A 27,621-nucleotide genomic window follows, 5' to 3' on the forward strand; every position below is an offset into this window, starting at 1 on the left:
AGAATGGAAAGGCTGTTGGTCCAGATGACATACCTGAGGAAGCATGGAGGTGTTTAGGTGAAATGGCAGTGGAGTTTTTAACTAGATTATTTAATGAAATCTTGGAAAGTGAGAGGATGCCTGAGGAATGGAGAAAAAGTGTTTTGGTACCGATTTTTAAGAATAAGGGTGATGTGCAAAGCTATAGTAACTACAGAGGGATTAAACTGATCAGTCACAGCATGAAGTTATGGGAAAGAGTAGTGGAAACTGGGTTAAGAAGGGAGGTGATGATTAATGATCAGCAGTATGGTTTCATAACAGGAAAAAGCACTACAGATGCAATGCAATGTCTGAGAGTGTTGATGGAGAAGTACAGAGAAGGTCAGAAGGAGTTACATTGTGTCTTTGTGGATTTAGAGAAAGCATATGACAGGGTGCCAGGAGAGGAGTTGTGGTATTGTATGAGGAAGTTGGGAGTGTCAGAGAAGTATGTAAGAGTGGTACAGGATATGTACGAGGGTAGTGTGACAGCGGTGAGGTCTGCGGTGGGAGTGACAGATGCGTTTAAGGTGAAGGTGGGATTACATCAAGGATCAGCTCTGAGCCCTTTCTTATTTGCAATGGTGATGGACAGGTTGACAGAAGAGATCAGACAGGAGTCCCCGTGGACTATGATGTTTGCAGATGACATTGTGATCTGTAGTGAGAGTAATGAACAGGTGGAGGAGACCCTGGAGAGGTGGAGATATGCTCTAGAGAGAAGAGGAATGAAGGTCAGCAGGACTAAGACAGAATATATGTGTGTGAATGAGAGGGAGGATAGAGGAATGGTGAGGATGCAGGGAGTAGAGGTGGTGAAGGTGAATGAGTTTAAGTACTTGGGATCAACAGTTCAGAGTAATGGTGAGTGGAGAAGAGTGTCAGGAGTGATTTGTGACAGGCGAGTACCAGTAAGAGTGAAAGGGAAGGTCTACAAGAGGGTAGTGAGACCAGCTATGTTATATGGGTTGGAGACAGTGGCACTGACAAAAAGGCAGGAGTCCGAGCTTGACATGGCAGAGTTGAAGATGTTAAGATTTGCATTGGGTGTGACAAGGATGGACAGGATTAGGAATAAGTATATTAGAGGGTCAGCCCAGGTTGGAAGGTTTGGAGACAAAGCCAGAGAGGCAAGATTATGTTGGTTTGGACATGTGCTGAGGAGGGATGCAGAGTATATTGGGAAAAAGATGTTAAGGATGAAGCTGCCAGGTAACAGGAAAAGAGGAAGGCCTAAGATAAGGTTTATGGATGTGGTGAGAGAGGACATGCAGGTGGTTAGTGTGACAGAGCAAGATGCAGAGGACAGGAAGAAATGGAAACAGTTGATCTGCTGTGGTGACCCCTAACGGGAGAAACCGAAAGAAGAAGAAGTCACATCCAGTATTTTTACAAAGTTATAATTTCAGGGAGTGTTACCCTGTTTGCTTCTCCCTCCATTGCTGATACTGCTTAGCTCCTTATCAGTTGCACCTATAGCTAACTGTTGGGCAGATCTGGGCTACCCTCCCTCCTATCATTCACCTTAACATGCCCCAGTTCACTACTACCTCATTCACATCTTTGTCATCTTCTTAATCTCCCTTCCCATCCATTTCTCACACCTTTACCAGGTTCCTTTCATATCGGTCATACCCACCTCCACCAGATTTTTTATACCTAAACATTTTGTGAATGGATGAGAATAAATAACACTGTGTTCTTCCCAGTCCAAGTTTATATTACTTAAAATAATTCTTTCGACTTTAGAGTAGTTAAACATGATTCTAAAGGTATCATCAACAAACACTGCAAAAATCATTGGCACAGACTTTCATCATAATTTTGTTATCTCCAGTTTGTACAACAGACTCTGTTTCTTAATGGAAGCAAATGACAGAGATTAAATAAGTAGATCCATATAACTATTAAACTTTCTCTCTTAGAAGGGTCAAATTACAGAGAGTAAGAAATCTATAACTGGACATGGTTCACTACACATTACCATATTATAAAGTCCTGTTCTTCTCTTACCAAGTTACTTCTTTTCAAAAACGTATTAAAAGATCTTCAGTTGACCATAACTTTGGAGGCTGAAGAAGTTCCATCCCAGATTACTTATTGACTCAATTCAGAACATAGTCTTGAATGATCTGTACAGGCAACAGAAGAGTAAACGTTGTACATGTTTTACTCAATTGTTTCATGACTAACCTGGAAAAACGACCCTTTCCCACTTTGGTCCAATGAACACGTCCCCTTAGATCACTCCTCCTTCTCCTCTTCTTCCAGCTAGTACTACAGTTTATCACACCTGGTTAACAATCATCTTTTGTGTTTCCCAAGAATTGTGATGACCATTTTACAATTATAGCCATCTTGGCTGCAGTCACCACACTGCTGTGGAGCAATATAGCTCAGTTTATTCAGCAGGAATTCATTTCTAAGATTTCACACATGGTAGGGTTGCCACCTTTTCAAATGCTCAAAGTGGGACATTTTTGGTACAAACGTCAGATTTTGCAGGCTGAAACATACCCAAGGCCAGTACAAAGGAGAGAACTTCACTTTTTTGCCTAAATAAAAGCTTATTCTTTTAGCATTTTAGTTGCTTATTCTGTTGGTTACAACATTTAGGTGTTTCAGATACAGAATAACTGTTTTATGTAACTATTACATAAAGTATAGGAAATAATTTTGTCCTAAAATCTCGGGACATTTGCCATTTTTACAATTTTTTTGCAGGACACAACTGCCCAGAGAGGGACTGTCCCTCACAAAGTGGGACAGGTGGTAACCCTAACACATGGTGATGCTTGTTATAAATATTATGAAGAGCCCCTCCATGAGGCAGATTCATAGAAGAGGAATGCACTCACAAAGGGACTCTGCTGTTCATAGCAGTACTGTGTGTGAGCCAGGCTTTTACACACATACAGCTCTGCATGTGACTAGCATTTGCCTGCTGGGGTGGAGAAAAAACATGTGCATATTAATATGCCACAGTCTAGAAAGACCCTCAGGGAGGCAAGCAGAAACACTTACAGTGCAGTACAACCTGACACTTTTGGTAAATACATAGATGGACAGGGAACTGAGTAGAACCCAGGCACCTGATAGCTGTAGCTGAAAGTCAATCCACAAGAGAAAGAAATGTATAAAGAGAAAAATTACAACCATGGCACCAAAAGGATTAGTCCAAAATGTAGTTCTTTCTGATGTCCTCAGTAGTGATATAGGAGGAAACATTCAAGGCAACACTTCTTCTTCTTTCGGCTTTTCCCAGTTAGGGGTCGCCACAGCTGATCACCTGTCCGCTAATGATTGGCAGTGGAGTTTTACACTGACGAGCTGCCAGCCTGGCGCCCAACCTTCCACGGAAGGCACACACACACACAGTCATACCTAGGGGCAATTTTATTCTTTTGAAAAGGAAATTATGGTCTGTAAAGTACAGTTTTGTACCTACTATAAATGTAGATGTTCGAGGATTCCATTGCTGCAGTCCTTACTATTGGGTATAGTCCGCATCCAGTCGGCCCGAATACCAGAGTATAAGGCTGGCGTCGGTCAGGGCGCATTAGACTGACGTCAGTACGTCAGGGTACTAATGCGCATGACCGGCGTCATATTCTCAGTCTTTTCTTGCCCCAGATGTCAGAAGACCCTAAAAAGACAAGGCCCAAAATACCTGCACCAAAACATGAACAATAAAGACAAAAATATAAGCAGGTAAACTCACCTACACAATCACCCCTAAACACAGAGGGGAAGGAGGGAGGGTAAATTGGACTGCAGCAATGGAATCCTCGAACATCTACATTTATGGTAGGTACAAAACTGTACTATGTTCTTCGTTTTCCATTGCTGCAGTCCTTACTATTGGGTAGAATCCCAAAGCAGAGGTAAGGGAGGCTGGCAAATCATAAAGAAGCAGGAGCTGACAACATGCCTTGCAAAACAGCTGTGGCAAAACCAGCCCTAGACTTAGAGTAGATAGGAAGGTGATAATGCTTAGAGAAAGTATGCACTGAACTCCAAGTAGCTGCTTCCAAAATATCCTTAGTTGCCACCCCGTAGAAATGCTGTTGAAGTGGCAGTAGCCCTAGTGGAATGAGGCCTAATCCCAGCTGGAACCTCCTTGCCATGATGGGAATAACAAAATGCAATGCAAAAGCCAATCCACCTAGAAATAGTTTGTTTTGACACAGGCTTGCCCTCTGAACTCAAAGCAAAGAAACAAACAACTGCTGAGACTGCCTAAAATCCTTAGTCCTGCTTAAGTAATAGCAATTGCCTGTGTACATCTAAAGTATGCAAAATCTTTTCCCCTTTATTTTGGGGGTCTGCATAAAAAGTAGGCAAATGAATAGTTTGGTTTAAAGCCACACTAGAAACCACCTTAGGCATAAAGGAAGGATTAGTGCGTAATGATACCCTATCCTTATGGAAAATCAAAAGGGCTCGACTGCCATAAGGGCCTGCAACTCAGACACCCTTCTTGCAGAAGTAATAGCCAACAAAAAGCAGTCTTCCATGACAAATATTTCAATTCAGCAGTAGCCGCGGGCTCAAAAGGTTGTAGAGTAAGTTTTTCCAACACAAAATTGAGATCCCAAGCAGGAGTAGGAGCTCTCGTGGGGGTCTTATATTTTTGCCCCTCTAAGAAACTGCTTGAACAAAGGATCGAAAACAATGGTGGGTCACAATCATAGTGAGCTGAGATTGCTGCAGCATGAATCTTAATGGAAGAGAAGGACAGACCCTTGTCCAGTAACTCAGTAAGATATTGAAGAGCCATACTCAAATTAGGCTCAGAAATCTCCAAATTCTTTGCTTTACTCCAAAATAAAATCTCTTCCATTTTGCTGCGTACACTTTCCTTGTACTAGGTCTTCTAGCTTCCTAATCACATTTAAAACTTGTTGAGGAAGTTGAGACCTGCTGTGTTTCAACACAGAATATGCCAGGCTGTCAGATGAAGAGAGTGAAGCTTGACATTGAGCAGATGACCGTCCTGCTGGGATAACAGATGTGGAATCAAAGGTTAAGGCCATGGAGGCTTCTTTACCAGACTCCGTAGTAGAGGGTACCAGTGTTGCCGAGGCCAATCTGGAGCTATCAAAATCATCCTTGGCCTGTCCTGTCTGACCTTTAACAGTACCTTTGGAAGAAGAGGCAGAGGTGGAAAGGCATACACATGAAGGTTTGTCCAACTGAAAGACAGAGCATCCACTTTCCAAGCTGTGTGATGAAACCCCTTTGTGCAAAACTGTGGCAGCTGGTGGTTTAGTGGAGAAGCGAACAGATCTATGTCTGGAGTTCCCCAAGACACTGTCAATTTCTGAAATACATGAAGATCCAGTTTCCACTTGTGGGGATCCATGATTTGTCTGTAACATATCTGCTAAGGAGTTCTGTGCTCCTGGCAGAAACCTTGCCTGAAGAGTTAGGTGCAAGCGTAGCGCAGTCTCCCATAAAATCATTGCTTGCCTGCATAGAGGATAAGAATGTGTTCCCCCTTGTTTGTTGAAGTACCACATGACAGTTGTGTTGTCTGTTAGAATCAACACCTGCCCTGGAAGAAGTAACTCCTTGAAAGCCAGCAATGCGAACTGGACTGCTAACATCTCCTTCATGTTGATATGTAGATGCTGTAGTCTGGCAGGCCACTTGTCTTGTATCCACTTTCCATTTAGATGAGCTCCCCAAGCAATGTCTGAGGCATCTGTCGGTAAAATCTGACTCGCCTCTCGGCGGGTCACAGAGAGTCCCTTGTTTAGGTGACATTCCTGAGCCCACCACAAAAATTCTCTTTGAAGGCAAGGTATTATTTGAATGACAGTGTCTAAATACTGGCAGTGCTGTGTCCATACATTTTTGAGATACCATTGTAACTTCCTCATATGCAGTTTGGCATTGGGAAGCACCAGAATACAAGATGCCATGAACCCTAATGCTTGTAGGACTGTCTCTGCAGTCAGCACAGACTGATGAGATAGTTGATGGAAGTAAAGTGATAGACTCTTTTGTTTGTCCGGGGTTAAAAAGGCCATCTGGGCTGCTGTATTCAGTCTCACACCCAGAAAGCACATGTCTTGAGAGGGTACTAGACTGGACTTTATTTCGTTCACAGAATACCCTAGGCATCTTAGCACTGCTATAAGATATTCCAGATGCTGTAGAAGGTCTTCCTTTTCTTGAGCCAGAATCAGGCAGTCGTCTAAATAAGGATAGATTTGAAGTCCTTGTAGCCTGAAGTAAGCTATCACTGGAGCCAGAACCTTTGTGAATACTCTGGGCAGTAGATAAGCCAAAGGGCAATGCAGAGAACTGATAATGAGAATCTCCAGCTCGAAACCGCAGATACTTCCTGTAACTTAGCCTGATAGGCACATGAAGGTAAGCTTCCTCGAGATCTAAAGTTACCATCCAGTGATCTTTGCCCAGCAGGGGTAAAAGCTGTTGTAACGTCAACATCTTGAACTTGGGAATGTCCAGATAAGTGTTGAGGAGAGATAAATCCAAAAGCAGTCTCCACGTGTTCCCCTTCTTTGATACTAGGAACATGCGAGAATAAAATCCTAGGCCCCTTTCTGATACAGGGACTGGCTGAATGATGTCCAACACCCATCTGTCTTGAGTAATTAAATCCCAATTTTCTTTGAAAAGAGACAGTCGTCCTTCCAAAGGAGCTGCCAGACAGAATCTACTGGCAGCTGAAAAGGCAGGTCATTGGGTCTGTTTACGAAAGGACTGACTCCTGCCCTCACCAGAAGTCTGAGCCCTTTCTTATTTGCAATGGTGATGGACAGGTTGACAGAAGAGATCAGACAGGAGTCCCCGTGGACTATGATGTTTGCAGATGACATTGTGATCTGTAGTGAGAGTAATGAACAGGTGGAGGAGACCCTGGAGAGGTGGAGATATGCTCTAGAGAGAAGAGGAATGAAGGTCAGCAGGACTAAGACAGAATATATGTGTGTGAATGAGAGGGAGGATAGAGGAATGGTGAGGATGCAGGGAGTAGAGGTGGTGAAGGTGAATGAGTTTAAGTACTTGGGATCAACAGTTCAGAGTAATGGTGAGTGGAGAAGAGTGTCAGGAGTGATTTGTGACAGACGAGTACCAGTAAGAGTGAAAGGGAAGGTCTACAAGAGGGTAGTGAGACCAGCTATGTTATATGGGTTGGAGACAGTGGCACTGACAAAAAGGCAGGAGTCCGAGCTTGACATGGCAGAGTTGAAGATGTTAAGATTTGCATTGGGTGTGACAAGGATGGACAGGATTAGGAATAAGTATATTAGAGGGTCAGCCCAGGTTGGAAGGTTTGGAGACAAAGCCAGAGAGGCAAGATTATGTTGGTTTGGACATGTGCTGAGGAGGGATGCAGAGTATATTGGGAAAAAGATGTTAAGGATGAAGCTGCCAGGTAACAGGAAAAGAGGAAGGCCTAAGATAAGGTTTATGGATGTGGTGAGAGAGGACATGCAGGTGGTTAGTGTGACAGAGCAAGATGCAGAGGACAGGAAGAAATGGAAACAGTTGATCTGTTGTGGTGATTCCTAACGGGAGAAACCGAAAGAAGAAGAAGTCACATCCAGTATTTTTACAAAGTTATAATTTCAGGGAGTGTTACCCTGTTTGCTTCTCCCTCCATTGCTGATACTGCTTAGCTCCTTATCAGTTGCACCTATAGCTAACTGTTGGGCAGATCTGGGCTACCCTCCCTCCTATCATTCACCTTAACATGCCCCAGTTCACTACTACCTCATTCACATCTTTGTCATCTTCTTAATCTCCCTTCCCATCCATTTCTCACACCTTTACCAGGTTCCTTTCATATCGGTCATACCCACCTCCACCAGATTTTTTATACCTAAACATTTTGTGAATGGATGAGAATAAATAACACTGTGTTCTTCCCAGTCCAAGTTTATATTACTTAAAATAATTCTTTCGACTTTAGAGTAGTTAAACATGATTCTAAAGGTATCATCAACAAACACTGCAAAAATCATTGGCACAGACTTTCATCATAATTTTGGTATCTCCAGTTTGTACAACAGACTCTGTTTCTTAATGGAAGCAAATGACAGAGATTAAATGATAAGTAGATCCATATAACTATTAAACTTTCTCTCTTAGAAGGGTCAATTTACAGAGAGTAAGAAATCTATAACTGGACATGGTTCACTACACATTACCATATTATAAAGTCCTGTTCTTCTCTTACCAAGTTACTTCTTTTCAAAAACGTATTAAAAGATCTTCAGTTGACCATAACTTTGGAGGCTGAAGAAGTTCCATCCCAGATTACTTATTGACCCAATTCAGAACATAGTCTTGAATGATCTGTACAGGCAACAGAAGAGTAAACGTTGTACATGTTTTACTCAATTGTTTCATGACTAACCTGGAAAACGACCCTTTCCCACTTTGGTCCAATGAACACGTCCCCTTAGATCACTCCTCCTTCTCCTCTTCTTCCAGCTAGTACTACAGTTTATCACACCTGGTTAACAATCATCTTTTGTGTTTCCCAAGAATTGTGATGACCATTTTACAATTATAGCCATCTTGGCTGCAGTCACCACACTGCTGTGGAGCAATATAGCTCAGTTTACTCAGCAGGAATTCATTTCTAAGATTTCACACATGGTAGGGTTGCCACCTTTTCAAATGCTCAAAGTGGGACATTTTGGTACAAACGTCAGATTTTGCAGGCTGAAACATACCCAAGGCCAGTACAAAGGAGAGAACTTCACTTTTTTGCCTAAATAAAAGCTTATTCTTTTAGCATTTTAGTTGCTTATTCTGTTGGTTGCAACATTTAGGTGTTTCAGATACAGAATAACTGTTTTATGTAACTATTACATAAAAGTATAGGAAATAATTTTGTCCTAAAATCTCGGGACATTTGCCATTTTTACAAGTTTTTTGCAGGACACAACTGCCCAGAGAGGGACTGTCCCTCACAAAGTGGGACAGGTGGTAACCCTAACACATGGTGATGCTTGTTATAAATATTATGAAGAGCCCCTCCATGAGGCAGATTCATAGAAGAGGAATGCACTCACAAAGGGACTCTGCTGTTCATAGCAGTACTGTGTGTGAGCCAGGCTTTACACACATACAGCTCTGCATGTGACTAGCATTTGCCTGCTGGGGTGGAGAAAACATGTGCATATTAATATGCCACAGTCTAGAAAGACCCTCAGGGAGGCAAGCAGAAACACTTACAGTGCAGTACAACCTGACACTTTTGGTAAATACATAGATGGACAGGGAACTGAGTAGAACCCAGGCACCTGATAGCTGTAGCTGAAAGTCAATCCACAAGAGAAAGAAATGTATAAAGAGAAAAATTACAACCATGGCACCAAAAGGATTAGTCCAAAATGTAGTTCTTTCTGATGTCCTCAGTAGTGATATAGGAGGAAACATTCAAGGCAACACTTCTTCTTCTTTCGGCTTTTCCCAGTTAGGGGTCGCCACAGCTGATCACCTGTCCGCTAATGATTGGCAGTGGAGTTTTACACTGACGAGCTGCCAGCCTGGTGCCCAACCTTCCACGGAAGGCACACACACACACAGTCATACCTAGGAGCAATTTTATTCTTTTGAAAAGGAAATTATGGTCTGTAACAAGGAAGGTACTCTGGAAGGTGGTGGGCAGAAACAAAGAGGATATCAATGTTTCGGCAGCTAAATTAAGACAGAGTAAATACACAATGGAAATACAAACCTAAAGATAAAAGAATTAGTAAAGCAGTATTGTCAGGAATAGTTACGACTATGTACAAAGCCAAAGGAAACAGACCTAGCAGTCATTACTGCTACTTCTTTGTAAACAGAGATGATTCCCTACCTGAAATACAATGTTTGGCATGAGCATATGAATGCCCTTACCCAAAGAATGACAGATGGTTCAAGTCCGGATGGAGACTGTTTTTATTTATTTATTTATTTTATTATATTTTTTTTACTGGGGAAATGTACTGATCAGAATTGACCATTTGCAATTATAGCCCTGGCAAACAGCATTCATAAGTAGACATAATAATAGTGATAAATACAAAGAGTAACTATCAGCTACAAAAATACAAGCATAAAATACAGACAGACCGTTACATCATCCATGTACAACATGGAGGGGCACATTCAACATGTGTTTCTTAGATGTCAGATAAAATACAAACTATAAAGGTCATGAAAAAAACAAATGTAAGAATATGGAGATGCATAAAAACTGAGAGAGGCATTAACAATTTTAAGGTCTGTAAGGCATAATAAAACATATGGATCTGCAGTCTAACTTTCTCTCTGCTTGAAGGGAGGATGATTATTAGGCACATAAACATATAACCGAGTCCTACTGCTGCCTCTTCATACATTCATTGTACAGACTGACAGTATTACCAGAACAGTACTCTTACTGTCTTACCAGTTTTGTGACATATGTGCCTTTGCAACAATGCAAAGGCACATCTGTCACAAAACTGGTAAGACAACACTCTTACTGTCTTACCAGTTTTGTGACAGATGTGCCTTTGCATTGTTGCATTTTATACTTTATTCTTTCCTGCATATATTATATTGGTCCTAGCTTCACTGGTCTCTCCTATAAAAGGGATCCTGTTTCACTGCAATCTATTCAGTTAGCTCAATGAATTGAAATGAAATAGATAAATAAACTTAGACATCTACAGCAGTGCATCTGCTCCCACTGGGAACCCCTCTGTGAATCCAAACACTGTTCGTACTTGTGTTATTAGGTCCTTGTACCTAGCCTGCACAAATTCTAGCAATGTTTCTGGGAGTTTGAACCATCAAAGGACTGCAAAATCAACTTTCTTGGAACCTTGTCATATGCTTTCTCCAGTTGCAGGAATGTCCAGTTGAATTCCTTTCATATCTGTCCGTCTCATTTGGAGTCTTCTCTTCCTACTGCTTGTAACTGACTATGCTGTGTGCTGGCTATTTCACTGAAGATGGTTTTGCAATCACTGATTCTACATCAATCCCCTTTCAATACTAAGAGGAAGTCTAAATAAGTTGCAAACTAGCAACTTTTGTATTTGATTTTGTGACTGACTCTCTTGCTCAACCATGTATTGGCCAAAATCAAGCGATTTCCCAGACAAAAATCTAGAATGGCCTCTCCTTCTTTTCCTTGCTATCACAATCTTGCTATGGGGAGCACAGGCTAAGATTATGACTAGTACCCTATCATTACATTGAAGTCTGATTGCCACAAGTCTGTCACTAATTCTGATGACATCCATCACAGTCTTCTGAAGACTCTTCCTCACCACAATTCTCACACCATTTCTAGTCTGTCCTTCCCCTGAGTAGTAGACTCTGGATCTCAGTCCAAGTGGATTTGCTGCACTGCCCTTTTATCATATTTCCTGGATACAGGAGATGTCCAGCCTTCTCCTTACCATTATGTTATCCACGTCCAATCTGTATCCTGGCAGTGAATCTTTAATGAGTGTAGCAATCCTTAATTCATGCTTGGCAGGTTGATCCATTTTACGTCCAGGTTTTGCTCAACAAAGCTATGGGCAACTGGACACCAGCTGCCTAGTAGCTTACTGACTCAGATCTGCTGGCCTTTATTGTGGATACACACTGGCCAGCAGGGACATATAGACCCATCCCACCATTAGCATGGGTCTCTAGCATAGGTCTGAGTAGGCCAGGTCCTCAAGCCACTTATCACTGGCAAACACCCATACCCATTTTTGGTGGTATTAGTCAATGTAGCCAGATCACCTACAGGAAATTTTTTACACCACTGAGTGGTTAAGCCCTACCATGATTCAGAAATATGCTAATAATGAGTTATTTCCCATTAACATTTTAGCAGTGGCTGAAATGCATTTTTTTCACCATCAAGTAAACTGACCCACCTGTGGTAGGCAGTTTATGCAAGCAGTGAGAGTCTTTCCAAATCCGCCTTAGTTTTATAGGGAGAGCCTATTGTTTTAGGATTTAACTTTAGCCTGGGCTCTGTCAGATAATTCTCAGCGTTATGAAGGGTCTGTTGTGCTATACTATGGAGCTGGCTAACTGATTTAGGTCAGCAGATGATAATAAGAGTCATACTACTATTTTTTCTTCTTAAAAAGCACGGTTCTGAAATCACTCCCGTAATGAATGCAAAATTAAAGCACATATGCTATTTTATAATATCCCTGTTGTAAATATGCAAAACATTACTAATCTGTAGCTGACTTAGAAATAGTGATCCCTATGTAGTGATTCTAGACTCTGAAAGAGTCACTGCACATGACCATAGCTCTACTCAGAAACTGAAACAAAGAATAAACTTGGAAAGCCAACATGAAATGAAGTAAGACCGGCTCACTGGTCAAAGAAAACCTTTCACCTAACTAAGAGTTGCAGCCGCTGGGGGTGGGGAATCATTTTGTTTCATTAAGAATGCAGTTTTGTTCCCTCAAAGAACATCTGGCCTCCTGACATTTCACAACCTCCCTACCCATAGCACTTCTGGGACTTAAGAGAGACTGCTTCATGGTTCTTGGATATATTTCACAGACAATTCCAAAGCACTTCAGACTTATCCTGTGTCAGCTTTACATATCATACACACTAGTGATTAACCAATGATTTACACAGCCACTAATAATACCTCACTTTGAATATGTGTATATGTATGCTATCATAAGAAACTATGAATGTGCTTTTTTTTCTCATTAGAAAACTTATATATACAACTTGTCTTGCCACAAGAGTTAACCAAATGGAGATCATGTAACAATAAGATTTTGATCATTGTGCTACAAACCTGAATCCAGTGTATCCAAAAAGCACAGCCTGCAGGAAGCCACCCATTCCTGTTAGGAAGTTCACAGCTCCTTTTCCATCTTGGCTTTCGGTCCACACCTAAAAAAAAAAAAAGAAAAAAATTTTAAACGAGGTGTTAATGCATGAAAAACATCCCAGTCTAACTAACTCCATTTTCTAACCTGGCAGTGTGTATGAGTGTGCATGCATGTGTAAATTACGTCTCAGGTAATGCTCACATATGAAACATAAAAAATTAATTACGCAGCTCTCATCCCATTGTACAACTGTGAAAACTGTTCAGATTCTCATTTGTTTATTTCTAATCACACATCAAGACTGCACATTTTTACAGCAGCAGGAGTGGCAATACATAGCTTGGCGTAACCCAGGGTTGGGTAACAGGATCTTATTACTCAAGAACAAGAGAAGAAATAAGGGAGGGAGTGTTCAGAGAGACAGTGATATTATTTTGATCATTGTCAGAAAGGGTTCAGCTCATTATTTCAATATTACTTGGTAAACACAAGGCTGCAATACAGTAGGAACACCTGGAAATCAGTAAGTACAGTAATTTCACTCCTAACTATATCAACAGCACATGGAGTTCAATTAATATTTTTGGCATTGTGGAGGTGGCAGTGGAGGTAGGATACAGCAGTCAATGACCTGCTCTCTCACCCTCTGTGGAAGAGTGTGGGTTAAGTCAGTGCAGCAGTATCATCCGGTGGAGGCCAGGAGACTGTTACTTTTTCTCAGCGTAACTGCTTGGCTGGGTTTCAGCTACACTTTAGGCCTGTACATGTGGGAGTGGGAGTGAGTGGCAAACAAGGGTGCACATTACCACTCAGTACAGTGCCGACTTAAAGGACTATCCATCTTATCCTTACTCCATGTCACCTGTGGGACCCCTAATGAGATATATGATGACCCATGCTCCTAAATTATTACCTACAAAATGGAATCTTTATATCATAACAGTGTAAACATTTCTGCAGGTATTTGAATATTTGTACGTGTACTTGTTTACATGGGGAATTCAATCACTAGATCACTCCTGAAAATAGTCCTTGAGGTCAATGGGAGAGGCACTACTGATTAATGAATTTGAGATAAATAAAATAAACATGCCTATGTGAGACTGTTTGACAGAACTATTAATCAGTAAGCCAGGAACTAACATAAAAAGTCTTGCCCTGGGATTCATTAACTCCTACACTAAGTGTACACCATTCTGAGTGAATAGACAACACAAACATAACTCATACCTTCTTCCTCTTAATTTTAATTTTCCTACTGATTTTATTGCAGCTATAAATACCAAAGGGAATTCATAAAGGTTACCACAAACTGAAGACTATGTCTGCACTTAGTCTAATTCTTCTGAGTGATTAGACAGCACAATAAATGTGATAGGGATGTTCTTGAATACAGATTATGTACACTTAGTGTAGGTGTTATTGAATCTGGCCCTTGGTCTACCATTCCTCAGGTATCCACTCCCCACATGTCTCTATACAACTGGAAGTTTAAGCTATCTGCCAGTGCTTACTGCTTAAATAAATGGCAGATGACCAGCCAATTCATAACAACATCAATACTGGACCTAGAGTTAAAAATAAATTAACAAATAAATAAAAAACATTTTTTATTACAACTTCCAAAATGTTTATCAGGCATGTATCAATTTATTTGGCTAAAACATAGGCATCAAGGACACTGGGTATTACTGTACTTCCTTTTGTAAGCCATAGTTAGAATATCTATTTATTTATTACGTTTGCCGACCAGGAGTATCCAGCTGAAACTTCCCATTTCTAGTGGTGTCTGTGTAAGAAAAGCGTGACTGTAAAAGTGAAAAAATAAGTAAAGGGATTATGGGTGAAAAAATGACATATAACACATATAAAGAAGAATACACATCAGTAACTCATCTCTGTGGCATAGAGGGATGAAACCCCAACTGCTACCCAGATGCTACAACTTTGATTAGTGGCTCAGGCACTGTTGTAGCTGAGTGAGGACGGTTGAGAAGGAGAAGTAATTGTTAGCTCTCCCATTCTAGTGTTAGTGCGTGTGTTTGTGTGTGTGGGGAGCTTCTGTTCTCAATCTAGCACTCCCTCAGTAATGGCAGTTGTGTGCAGTCACATACTGGATAGCTGATAGCTCTCCCATTCTGGTGGTGGTGGGGTTCTGTTTTCAATCTAGCACTCCCTCAATAACGGCGGTAGTCACTTATAATCTACTGAATCATTTTCAGTCAAGCATTACATTGCTGATTTAAGTCCTGCCTGCTTTTAAACATCATTCCTCAATTGTATGTACTGTTCCTACAATTCCCATTTTTTTCCTATGTAGTTTGCTCCTATCCTTTTCTAAAGATCTCAGTTCCAATTGTTTTATCTCTGTTACTATATTCACTACTTCTAGTATAGTTGGTTTAGATTTTGATTTCCATTTTCTAGTAGGTGCTTTTTAGGCAGCCACCATTATTAGACACAGCAAGGCCTTACCATGTCTAGGCAATTCCGATTCTGTATCATAGCTCAGAAAAATCATCTCCCTTGTCACACCAATCTGCCCACCCATCATCACTGATAGTGCATCCTGCAGGGAATCCTTAAAGTCCTCCAACAAACCGCAGTCCCAGAAAATATGTTCCCAGTTACCTCTTTCTTCTCTGTCACACCTCCAACATTTGCTGTTTACCCGAGGAAAAAACTCTCTGGAGTCTACTTGGGGTATAAAAATATCTGTGTAAACATTTCCAAGCAAAAGTCCTAAATCTTCCAGATTTTGTTACATATTTGGGAAACATACACATATCCTTCCATTGTTTCTTTGTAAATTGCTTATCCAGTCTCTCTCTTCCCATTCCTTTCAAACCTCTTCTGATTGATTCTTATAGTTATCATGCAATATTTTGTATGCTCTTTTAATTATTCCTTTTTTAATCACAGTTTCTGGTTTAGATTCTACTAAAAACTCTACCAGTGTTGGTCTTTCTTTTAGGACCCCCCACCTATTTCTTTCTCTTTGCCTATACTCTGATATCAAGCCTTGGTAGGAAAGGCAATCTCTAACCAGCAGTCCAAATAAATGCTTGATCTGTTCCCATTCGATTACTCTTCCCTCTCTAGTTATTTGCTCCCAACACCTTGGTTAGTTTGCTAGTTTTTTCCAATAAATTCCAGCCCCCCCCCCGCCTATTGTTTATATCCCTAATTGCAGTCATCCCTAATGGCAGAACCTCCTTTCTCCATTCCCGTGTTGGCTTAGTTCTTAGGATACTTTCTGCCACTTTGCAGATATAATATTCTGTATGATTACTGTTTGTATGATTCCTTAAAGGTCTGCATCTAAAATCCAAGTCTCCCCTTGTTTCATGAGCTTTCCCCCTATTTCATCATCATTCCTTTCCACTCTGAATTATAGTTTTCTGCTTGCGCTATGTATAGGAGCCTTAATTGTGTAGCTTTGAAATACCCCTTCAAATCGGGTAATCCCAATCCACCCTGTCCTACTGGAAGAATCTGCTTATCCCACTTGATTCTTGCCATCTTCCCCTCCCAGAAACCCCCTTCAGCTCTTTATTAATTGCTATCCACTTCTCTGGTTGATATAAATATGCCTGGCCTGTATAAAGACTAATGGAACTAAAAATATTTAACTACTTGTATTTTACTATCCATATCCATATAATAAAGCTTCCATTTTCTCAGTTTTTGTAGTATCTTTTGTTTAGTCTCCTCCCACATATCCTTAGCTAGAACACCAGAATCATTTTAATCCATACTCCTAAATACTTCATTTTATCATGTCCCCATAAATATGGATATTGCTGAACCAATTCATATGTGCATACATCATTTACCACTGTTACCTTTGTTTTAGCTTCATCAATTTTGTATCCTGAAAAGATCTGAAACTGTCTCAAAATGTTCCACAACACTGTAATGTCTCTTTCTGGTTTTGTCAGGTATAGAATAATATCATCTGCAAGTACAGTGAGCTTTTCTTGACTACCATATCAGCAGCCAGTTTCCACTGTCAGGGTCTATGCCATCATAATCTATCTTGCATCATGACTGGCATATTGTGGGTGGGAATACCAAATGGTGGCCCCATGTAGCTTTTTTCAGGCTGAGGCCAAATGTACTATTTGGGGAACCTGTCTCATGAGTGAAGTGTATGTCTATATCCACAGATGTGTCCTGGTATCCCTTTTCCAGGCAAGGACACATTTTTTTTAAATAGGAGTTATTTTGCCGACTGTTGTCTTTTTTCTTTTCTTTCTTTTTATTTGGCTACCTCCCCTTAGATCAATTTTCCTCACTTAGCTTAGTTCAGGTAACACAGGTTTTAGAATGAGGGTGACATACAATCCCTTCATCAGTAGGTAGAAACACAGGTATGCCTTCCCTCTAGGTTTTTCCTTGTATCATCACGTTTAAAGAAATGGTCTACTCTGTGACAATGAAGGAAGAAACCCTGACTACAACATGTATGACTGAGGTTAAAATAGTAGCGCTGGCAATGGATGAGTTGTTGAGGGGTGGAAAAGGACTCCTTACTTCTCTTAGGGCATGGTGTAAGATGTGTTCTGGGAAGGTGTAGCTGTGCTGAAGGTGTATACCAGAGAGCACAGTAAAATGCACACAGGCAGTGCAGGCACCAGGACTACTGAAGATGTAAGGCTACTGCAGGGGTGGGACTTAGCCTCGGGTCTCCTACTGGATGCTCTTTATGAGGGTGGGGTTTATGATAGTTATATCACCACATAAGTGTGACGTATGTGTCACTAGGTCCAGCTGTTAAGTAGTGAGCATAGAACTAGCACGGGGGAGGAGTGGCAATAGGGCTTACAAACCTGCCTGTCAGCAGTATGATGCTGTCTCTCTCTCTGGACATCAGACCACTACTCTGGTGGCCAAAGGGGATCAGATGGGTCAACTGTATGTTTGGAGAGGACAGCTGATGGTCAGCAGGGGATGGCAAGAAAGACAAAAAGGTTGATAATGTAATTCTTATTCTAAGGTTTGACTGGTTTTGCTTAGTTCGATAGAGAATGGATACTAGTGCAGTGGATAGGTTTCAAAATGGTGTTGATGCATTATTTAAAAAAATACTAAAATATTTTTTCCAGTTTTAATACAGGAACTGTTTCTATCCTGTTACATTCACTAACTCAAAAATAAATAAAAATAAAAGAACCATTACTGTTTACAAAATTTATAATACATTAGAATCGATTTCTGTAGCTCGGTGGAGAGATGCTTTTTACTTTTGTCCACAAATTGCTTTTAAACAAACCCAGACAATAAAATCCATTCAGTCAAATGGTCAGCCTCTGGCTTTGGAGTGGGCTATATTAGTTTAGGGAGTGCATGGGGTAAAACATTCTGTACAAGGGAATGGACAGTTGTCACCATATTAAAAAAAACGTGAGTTATATTTTCATATCTCAGTTTGGCTAAAGGGATTTGTACTCCCTCCTTCCCAAGACTCTGCCCCCTAATTAGTGCTTGTCCATTATTTAGTCCACCCTTTGATCTAATACATAATAAACATGAACATAGCTTTCTGTCCTGGTTGTTTTCTCCACCTTCACTCCTCTTGCCTTCGTTTTCTACTTCCTTCCTTCTTTCCCTTTTCTTTGCCGATCTGTTCTAATTTCATCACCATTCAGGTTTAATTTTCCCTACCTTATCAAAAATCACTACGCTCCTTCTTACCTCATTCTCCTTTTTTTTCCTTTTCTTATTCTTTCCATTTTTATTTCTAAGCTTTTCTGATTACTTCAGCAGGGTTTTGGCTATTCTGCCTCACTTAATTCTCCTTCCCCCCTCTTGTTCACAGCTACTCTTGCTTATTTCCCCTGTTTAAATCTTAACTTCTTCCAGTCTGTAGTTTTTACTTCCTTCATTGTTTTAAAAACTCAGATATTCTATAATTCATGACATTGTTCTAAAAATCAGTTTATGAGCCATACTGGAAATAAAGGTAACTATTACAGTATAAAATTATACTTGTATATCTAACATATGTTGAACATTGAGCATTTGAAGAGTTAATGGGTTTGTCAAACAGATAACAGATCTTGTGATTAGTGCTTTGAAATTCAAATAAAAGGAAGTGAGTGAAGGAACTTGGTAGGGCAGAACATGTTAATAGAGTCGTCAAGATAAGTTAATATTGTAGTCATGCAGTATCATTTTGACATAAATCAGTTAACAACTACCATCTCATAACAAACTGCTAATTCTTTTTCAAAGGTTCTCATAACATATGAAATGATGACTGTCCACTAAGATTAAGGTCTATTTTCCCAGATGAGTCTCTTTTACTCTCTTCTGTACTTTCTATGCAAGTTCATCCAGTGACAGATTTTTGCATGATATCCTACCCAAGTGTTTTATAGGTTCATAGGTTAGTACTAGGCTAACTGCCCTTTTGGGCCATTTGAAGCCTAGCCAGTTACTCCATGTGAGAATCAAACCCTGCACCTTGTGTCTTTAAGGTAAACACCTTAACCATTATGTCATCCTCCCACCCTAACTATTATCTTCTAAGTTATTCACCTGTATTGCTACATTGTTTCCTTCCAAATTTTTTATTTCCTTCATTCCTCTTTAAAGTTGTAATCAGTGATATTTATAATAATTGTATGTGTTGTAGAACATGTTTATCTGCTTTGTTATATTTATAAATCAAGAGGAATACCTATTCACCCCTCTCAATTACTTTTTCTTTTTCATCTTACTATCTTATTCATCCTATGTAAAACAGACTTTTGCGCTGGTAATCACATATTTTAAACATTCAAGTATACCAATCTTTATAAACATCTAAAGTCTTTTCTGCAAGATTTTCTTTTATAACTCTCAAACTATTTACATGTAATAGCGCTCCGCAATTATTTAAGCTTCCCTTTAATAGTTTGTGTAAAATCTCCACATATTGAATCTTTTTATGAGACTGTTTATTGCAAACCTGTATATATATATATATATATATATATATATATATATATATATCAAAATTTCAGATTATTTTTTTTCTTTCCTTAATTCAGATACCTGATTTTCAAATTAGAAAATAAATATATAAACTGTTCATCTGTAATGGGTTACCACATATATTTAAAATGTTCTGTAGTAAATCTATACAAAATGATTACAAAATGTAGCAGTATATAACAGACAATAGCTTGCAACAAACCATTGCAAGGTTATCCAGACAAGTTCGAATTCTGTCCAAGTCACAGTCTGATGAGAAAACTTCAAAAACAAATTAACCTTTTTATTCTGGTTCGCATTATGCTTTCTTGCAAAAATATAAAATGCTTATCCTCAAGATTGTTTACAAATGACTGTATCCTTTCTTGTTGCACTTTTGATTTCAGCAACGCGTTATATCATATGTTGGACTCCTATATGGAGAATTCTAAACTCCAGTGTAGGCATTATACCACTGATTACCTGCTGCACTCTGGGTGGTGATGAGATTAGTATGCCCCCTGTTTTGCATAGCACTATGATATGCAACTCCTAGGACTCATTTTACTATAAACCTACGTTTTCTAACCAAAGCTATTGAGTGAAATCTCGGCCATGGCAAATTTGTTGCTTTTCTGAGCTACCATAGCACAGTTATCATGAAACAAGACTGTCTGATTTTCTTTGTGGCAAAATAACTGCCTGCTATACACATGTATGTTATGTTTTTTATGTTGCAGAGTTGCAGAACCTAATCTGCCCAACCCGACCCTTAAGATACTAGAACCAGACACAGCTAAAGGCAGATGCTATAATGAGATAAGGCAAGTCCAGTATATCCTAGGCAGTAACAGCAACACGTTAGATGAACTACAAGTGAAAAGGCAGGCCACAGCTATCCTGGGCATCACAGAGACATATGTTAAACCCAAGTAACATCTTTCCCCCTCTCCTACTGAACTACACCTGTGTCAGACAGACACAGCTGGCCAGAAAACAGGACTCAAGGTGGTGTAATGGATTATGGTTCCATCCTCTGAGTCCCAGAAGTTCAATGGACTGTTTCAGGAAAAAAGTTTAGTTAAAAAATAAGAGGCATGTTCCCCTCACCTCTTACTTAATATAATGTCCTCTGATATTGTAAACCTGTGGGATAGTCCACCATTTCACTGAAATGATCTACCAATCAAATGTGATTTGACAGATTGCACATTATGCCTCTTATCATCCAGGGTACTGGATGCCAGCTGAGTGATGGGCACAGACTACATAATCTGTAGTGGTTAAAGCTCAGACTTCCCACCTCATGCATACACATAACATTATTTACATCATTAAACAGCCTATTGTGCCTAATCTAGCCAGAAGGCGTCATCCTCTGATGGACAGAGTTATGTCGAAGAGGCTAGTCAAAATAGATAATGTAGTCATGTGACTCACCTGTTTTCATCCTCTAATCAAACAAAATAATTTAGCCCCCCATCCATACTATTAGTGTGTCCCCAAAAAGTTGGGAATAGAGGGTCCTGTAAGAAATAGAATCTCTTTAGAAAATAAAGTTAAATATTTTTGCTGGCCAGGATGTTGTTAACCCTAACCCTGCCACTGCTCCTAACCTCATCCCTACACAGGACTTTATGACAAACCTTTTCCCCAACAGTATCACAGTTCAAAGTACATCTAAAGGTACTGTTAGGGTCTGTTTTAATGCTCTGAAAAGGAAAACATTTTCTTCCATTTTCACACATTATAGATTCATGATTTTTTTTATTTTCAAGATCTGTTGACTATAATGTTTATTTTTCAATCTAGTGTGGAATTTATCAGCATTGCTCTTGACTACAATGATATAAATATATATATTTAGATAGCTAGATTATATATATAATTAGATATATGTGTAAAACATGCATACATCAGCTCTGAGATCACACAATCACAAAAGGGTAAGAGTCTGAACTCTTTACCTAACACTATTCCCCTCCATCCATAATTAAACATTTTCATTAAAAAAAAAAGATATTTGATTAATAAAACTGTCAATGAAAGTAAACTGGTTAACAAGTTTTCAATGAGATGCCCCATTTTTAGTTGGACTTCTCTCCTTTCAAACATTTGTGTTGTGCTGTTATTTACTAAATTGCCATATCACAGCAGCTCTTTTTGTAAAGAACTTTTAAAACGGAATTATACTTCCAAGAATTATTACAGCAACTCATAAAAACACATAATGCACTCTAGTTTTGCAATAAGCCTCATCAGTCTAATGTACATCTCTCATCCATAAATAGTTTATAATAATGCAATATCATGTTCACATGGCTGGTTTTAATAAACCCACATTCATTGCTCAAAGGACTTAATTATTACACAGCTAAATAACTTGATAATTCACATTACTATACCCAGCTATCAGCACCAAATAAAGCAATTAATGTATCTGGTACTTAGCTGTACACATTTTCCATTCCTACTTGCCAGGTCAGTACACAGTTATGATTCTCACTTTCACAATAATAAGCCAAACCTGACATCTAGTGGCTAAAATATATATGACGTCCAAAATAAAACTATCTAAATCACAAGAGTACATCCAGACAAAATGGAAAGGCGATTGATAATTAATCTGAAAGCATCATATATACTTGAACTGAATAAACATTGGCAGTAGCATTTACATGATAATTTATTTGTTTATAACATCAAATCATAGCATGTTACAAGAAGTTATGAACTATCACATATAATTGCTCTGAACCTTTTCTTAAGGGCACTACCTACCTTATCCAGAACATATTGCAAACATATTATGAAACAAATTCAGTGCATATCTCATCCCTGAGACATCTTTTTTTTTTTTTTAACCACAAACATCACATATGACATAGGAAATCTTACATTTATATTAATGAAAATAAATATAACGACACAGGGCCTCAAACATCTACCTTACACAGATAGGCTCAAACCCCTGTCCTTCTATTCAGTTTCAGTCTGGCATACAAAGCAATCTCAGACCCCGCCTTGTTGGGACTGTTGCATATCTGCAAGTCAAGCTCCACTCGAGTAACCCACACGCACGACCTCAGCCTGGTCTATGACATCAACAGGACTTGCTGGCTGGACAGATTTGTATCCCAGAGACTCCCTCTCCATGTCAAGCAGAGTACCTCATTATCCCTTTTTAAGTGCAACCTAGATAACTGGATGGGAAACAGAAAATACACTCCTGGGATTACACCTGTGTCCCTCCTGGACATGGGCTTTGGGTGCTGACTTGTCTAAACATGGTATAAACTCTTGGCTAGGCTTACAAGGGCCTCAGGGCCAATAGCCTAGTAACTTCCTAAAATCCTATGACACAACTTCAGTTGCAAACATTACAAACCATGCTGACAACTGTAGTTGCAAACATTACACACTTATGATATACCAAATCACTGTCAGTCAGACATTACATGCTTCATTCAAATCCTGCCTTCTTTTAAACCTCATTCCTCATCTGCATATATTGCTCCCACAATTCCCATATTTTCCTATGCAATTTGCTCCTACCCTTCTCTAAAGATCCCATTTCCAGTTGTTTTACCCCTTTTACTATCTTCGGTACTTCTAGTAATGTTGGTTTAGATTTTGATTAACATTTTCTAGTAATTGCGTTTTTGGCAACCACCATAATTAGACACAGCAATGTTTTACTATAGCTAGGCAATTCTGATTCTGCATTATAGCTCAAAAAATCTTTTCCTTAGTTACACTGATTTGCTCACCCTATATCTCTGATAGAGCAGTCCACAGGGAATCTTTAAAGTCTGCCAACTTATTACACTCCCAGAAAATACGTTCATAGTTGCTTCTTTCTTCCCCATCACACATCCAACATTTGCTGTCTACTTGAGGAAAAATTCTTTGGAGTTTACTTGGGGTATAAACATACCTATGTAAACACTTCCAAGCAAAGATCCTAAATCGTCTAGACTTTGCTGCATATTTGGGAGACATACATATATCTCCCCATATTTTCTTTGTGAGTTGCTTATCCAATCTCCCTTCCAATCCTTTCTAACTTCCACTGTTTGATGATTATAGTTACCATGCAATATTTCATATGCTCTACTAATTTTTCCTTTCTTAAAGGCAACTTCTGACCCAGATTCTACTAAAAACTCTACCAGTGCTGGTCTTTCATTTAGGACCCCTCCCCTATTTCTTTCTCTGCCTATACTCTGATATCAATTCTTGACAGGGAAGGCAATCTCTAACTTGCAATCCAAATAAGTTCTTGGGATCTTCCCATTCTGTTACATTTGACTCTCTAGTTATTTACTCCCAACACCTTGGATCCTTTGCTAGTTTTCTCCAATAAATTCCAGCTCCCTCTTGCTTACTGTCTCTATCCCTAATTGCACTCGTCCCTATTGGGAGAATCTCCTTTCTCCATTTCTGTACTGGCTTAGTTCTTAGAATACTTTCTGCTACTTTATGAATATAATATTCTGTCATCCCTGATACATCTGTACAAAAACCCAAATATACCCAACAATGTCCAACTCCCTGTCATCACAAATGAACACTCGTTATAAATACTCTGTAAGACAAAACATATATCCTCTATAGGACCCAATAACATACCACACTGCCTGCTAAATATGCATTAAATATAACAATAATAATAATAATAATAATAATAATAATAATAATAATAATAATAATGATAGTAATAGCACTAAATATGCATTGGTGGACATGGTCCTACAAGTATTCACCCCAAACTTATCCACTGGCTTAATCTCTAAGGTCTGGCACACAGCAGTTGTGATGTCAGTTCAGAAGGATTCCCCACCACAGACCTCCAGAAATTAAACATCTATCATCCTGATGAGTTTCATCTGCAAGACCATGGAATAGGTCATAACAGACCTGAGAAAGTACAATATAAAAAATCTTATAAGACCTAATCCTCAGCAATTTGTTTTTCTTAATTGTATATCCTGTTTAATGAATCTGGCAATTTTTTGAGAAGATAATGCAAGCCATGGACAGTGGTCAAGCTGTTCATACAGCAGCCTTGACCTTGGCAAGGCATTTGATACCATATCACATGCCAACATTATCATCAAGCTAAATGTGTTCCAAATTAATCCTTATAGATAGATAATTGGCTGAGAGACAGAACTTAACACTATGAGGGTGGCAGCCATGTCATCAGAGAGCATGAAGGTAACCAGTGGTGTACCACAGGGATTCATTTTAGGGCCTCTGCTATTCAGCATATACTTCCCTGATCTCCAAATCAAAAACAAGAAACTCTGATTATCCAGGAATGCAGATTACTGTAAACTGGGTCTTATACTCGAATCCCCCTCTGATAAGCAAGTGCTACAAAATGAATTTACATGTTAATAGCTGGTGCTCTGAAAATGGGCTAAACTTAAATTTAGAAGAATGCAATATTGGTGCATTTGGTAAACAAACCCTCCACCTAGATTTTAGTATGGAAAACACCCCAATCCAAAATGAAGATGTTGTAAAAGTCATAGGAACAAGGGTAGACGACTCCCACTTCTTTGACCATCAGGTTGAAACAGTGGCCATCAATCTTGCACAGCTGAAAACTAAGAGTTATCCTCTAGATCCAAAGAAGTCCTTATCCTTCTACATTCTGCACTGATCAGGCTAATCATTGAATACAATGCCCCCTTTGGGATGTATCTTATAAAACATATCAAGCAGTTGGAGAGGCCCCAAAGATTCCAGACAAAAGAGACAGTGTGCCAGGAGGACCTGAGCTACCAAGAGAGGCTGGATGCCTTGTCCCTGTAGTTAGAATCCTACAGATTCCTTGGGGGTGAACTGTGTTTTGTCTTCTGAGCCATTAAAGATCTGGAAGCCCAAGATCTCTTATCTATTCACAAATCAAACAGTCCAGCAAACACCAGAATCACAGATATGAGCCTGCTTCAGTAAATGAACAAATCACAGCAAACAGAAAGTATTTGTCACTCAGTGACTACCCCTTCTCTGGAACAAGTTTCCTCTCCAGATCAAGTAATGCGACACAGTGTTTTCTTTTAATAAGGAATTAAACAAACTGGAAGGGTATTCCTAAATTCACTCCTGGTAGGACTGGCTTATCGCTCCTTGAAAAAGGAGGTAAGTTCATGTTCACACTGGTGTAGTTCCCTTGTACATTCTAAGGTTTTATAGTTGAGTTAGTTAATGGTACCATACCACTGACAGTAATGGAACCATAATACTGATTTCAGTTGTGAATGAAATTAACTTGCCAAAATATATTTTGTTTATATACTGAAATCTGCTGATGTAGTGTTTTATGTTTTAATCTGAGATCTTCAGATTGCAGTGATATGACTTACTGAAAAATCAGTCTGTGTAGTCAGTGGCAAATTAAGTATACCTTGGGCAATAGGCAGTTTTCAGTCTCATGTTCATTTGGATTCATCTTTCTGATTTAAGACAGTTTGAACTGCTGTCACTATATTCCAGTGTGTGTGTGTGTGTGTGTGTGTGTGTGTGTGTGTGTGTGTCTACCCATCAGTTACAGCCACCTCAAATGTCTAATTGTGATGAAAAAAATGTCACAGTAAATAATTCCAACTTGATTTACACAAATGCATGCTAGTCCTGCAAAGACAGATTAATGACTGCTAGACCTGATAATGGCAGCCAGAGTCAGTCATTCTCATCTACAGATAGCTCCTGTACCCAGAAGTTATAGCCACTGTTGTTAACTGTATACACCTTAGATGTTTGGTAGTGGTAACATAAAGCTGGTTTCACACAAATAAACAGTAGTCCTGCAAAGCCAGACTGTTTAAACTGAGCAAACAAGAGGGTAAGTTACTTTTATTCACAGGCAATCACCCACCCCCACCCAACAATTACAGCCACTTTGATGTGTACACCTCATCTGATTATGATAAAAGATAATACCTCTCAATGCCTTAGCACCAGACTCAGGGAACAAAACAGATAATGATGGACAAAGGCCCAGAATCAAAGACAGATTTCTCATATGCAATTAGAAAGCTACTAGAATATATTTGTTTTTTGCATTACCATGCATTTTCTGACAGCAATCCTTAATAACTGTCCAGAAACCACAAACTTCATAAATACTAATTAAAAAATATGGGCAGGATTAGGAGAATTTTGTAAAATTAGTGACAGCTGAAACCTATATAATTTCATCTTTTTTCACATAAACAAGTAATCATATGCACATTCATTCTGTAAAGCCAGATGATTAACTGAGCAAATGACCAGAGGGTAAATTACTTTCATTTAGTGACTGTAATCGTAGCTCTCAATTGTCCAGATTTTTGACTCATGTTTTTGGTCTGTTTTTCATAAAAAAATGTAGTTTTCTGGCAAATTACCAGCAAATATTTGAGGACTAAAGTCAGAAAATAATGGCAAACTTTTGATTTTCAGACTTCATATCATTCTGAAAATTCATACTAATACAAAGCCTGTTATTCTATCAACTTTCTAAGTTTGCACAAGCAATATTTTAAAAGTGTCCCTATTTTTGGGCTTTGCCCCCCCCCCCCATTTTTTGCGGCTTTGTCCAGATGTCCTGCTCTAAGAGGTTGAGAGGTATGACTATAATCTTCAATGATTTCCCATGAAACCAAAAATTTTATGAGACAGGGACCAAAGATACAAGGCAAAGTCAGTAGTATTCTGTGAAATCATGGAGAGTTTCAGTTTTCTTTCACATTGTCATCATAGAAAAAATATTCCAACGTATTTCATACAAATGGACACTAGTCAATGTGAAGCC

General features: G+C 39.3%; 1 protein-coding gene across 1 annotated transcript in view; it reads right to left on the minus strand.

Annotated features, from left to right (window-relative positions):
* PGGHG (protein-glucosylgalactosylhydroxylysine glucosidase) overlaps positions 1 to 27,621 on the minus strand; it is a 471,557-nt gene that overhangs the window by 130,510 nt on the left and 313,426 nt on the right. The window contains exon 12 of the mRNA XM_044082889.1: positions 12,818 to 12,915. Coding sequence (XP_043938824.1) covers positions 12,818 to 12,915 — 98 coding nt within the window. The remainder of the gene's footprint in view (positions 1 to 12,817; positions 12,916 to 27,621) is intronic.

Source organism: Protopterus annectens, chromosome 9.part0, assembly GCF_019279795.1.
Source record: "Protopterus annectens isolate FY-2018-M chromosome 9.part0, PAN1.0, whole genome shotgun sequence".
In the NCBI taxonomy this organism is placed as follows: domain Eukaryota; kingdom Metazoa; phylum Chordata; order Ceratodontiformes; family Protopteridae; genus Protopterus; species Protopterus annectens.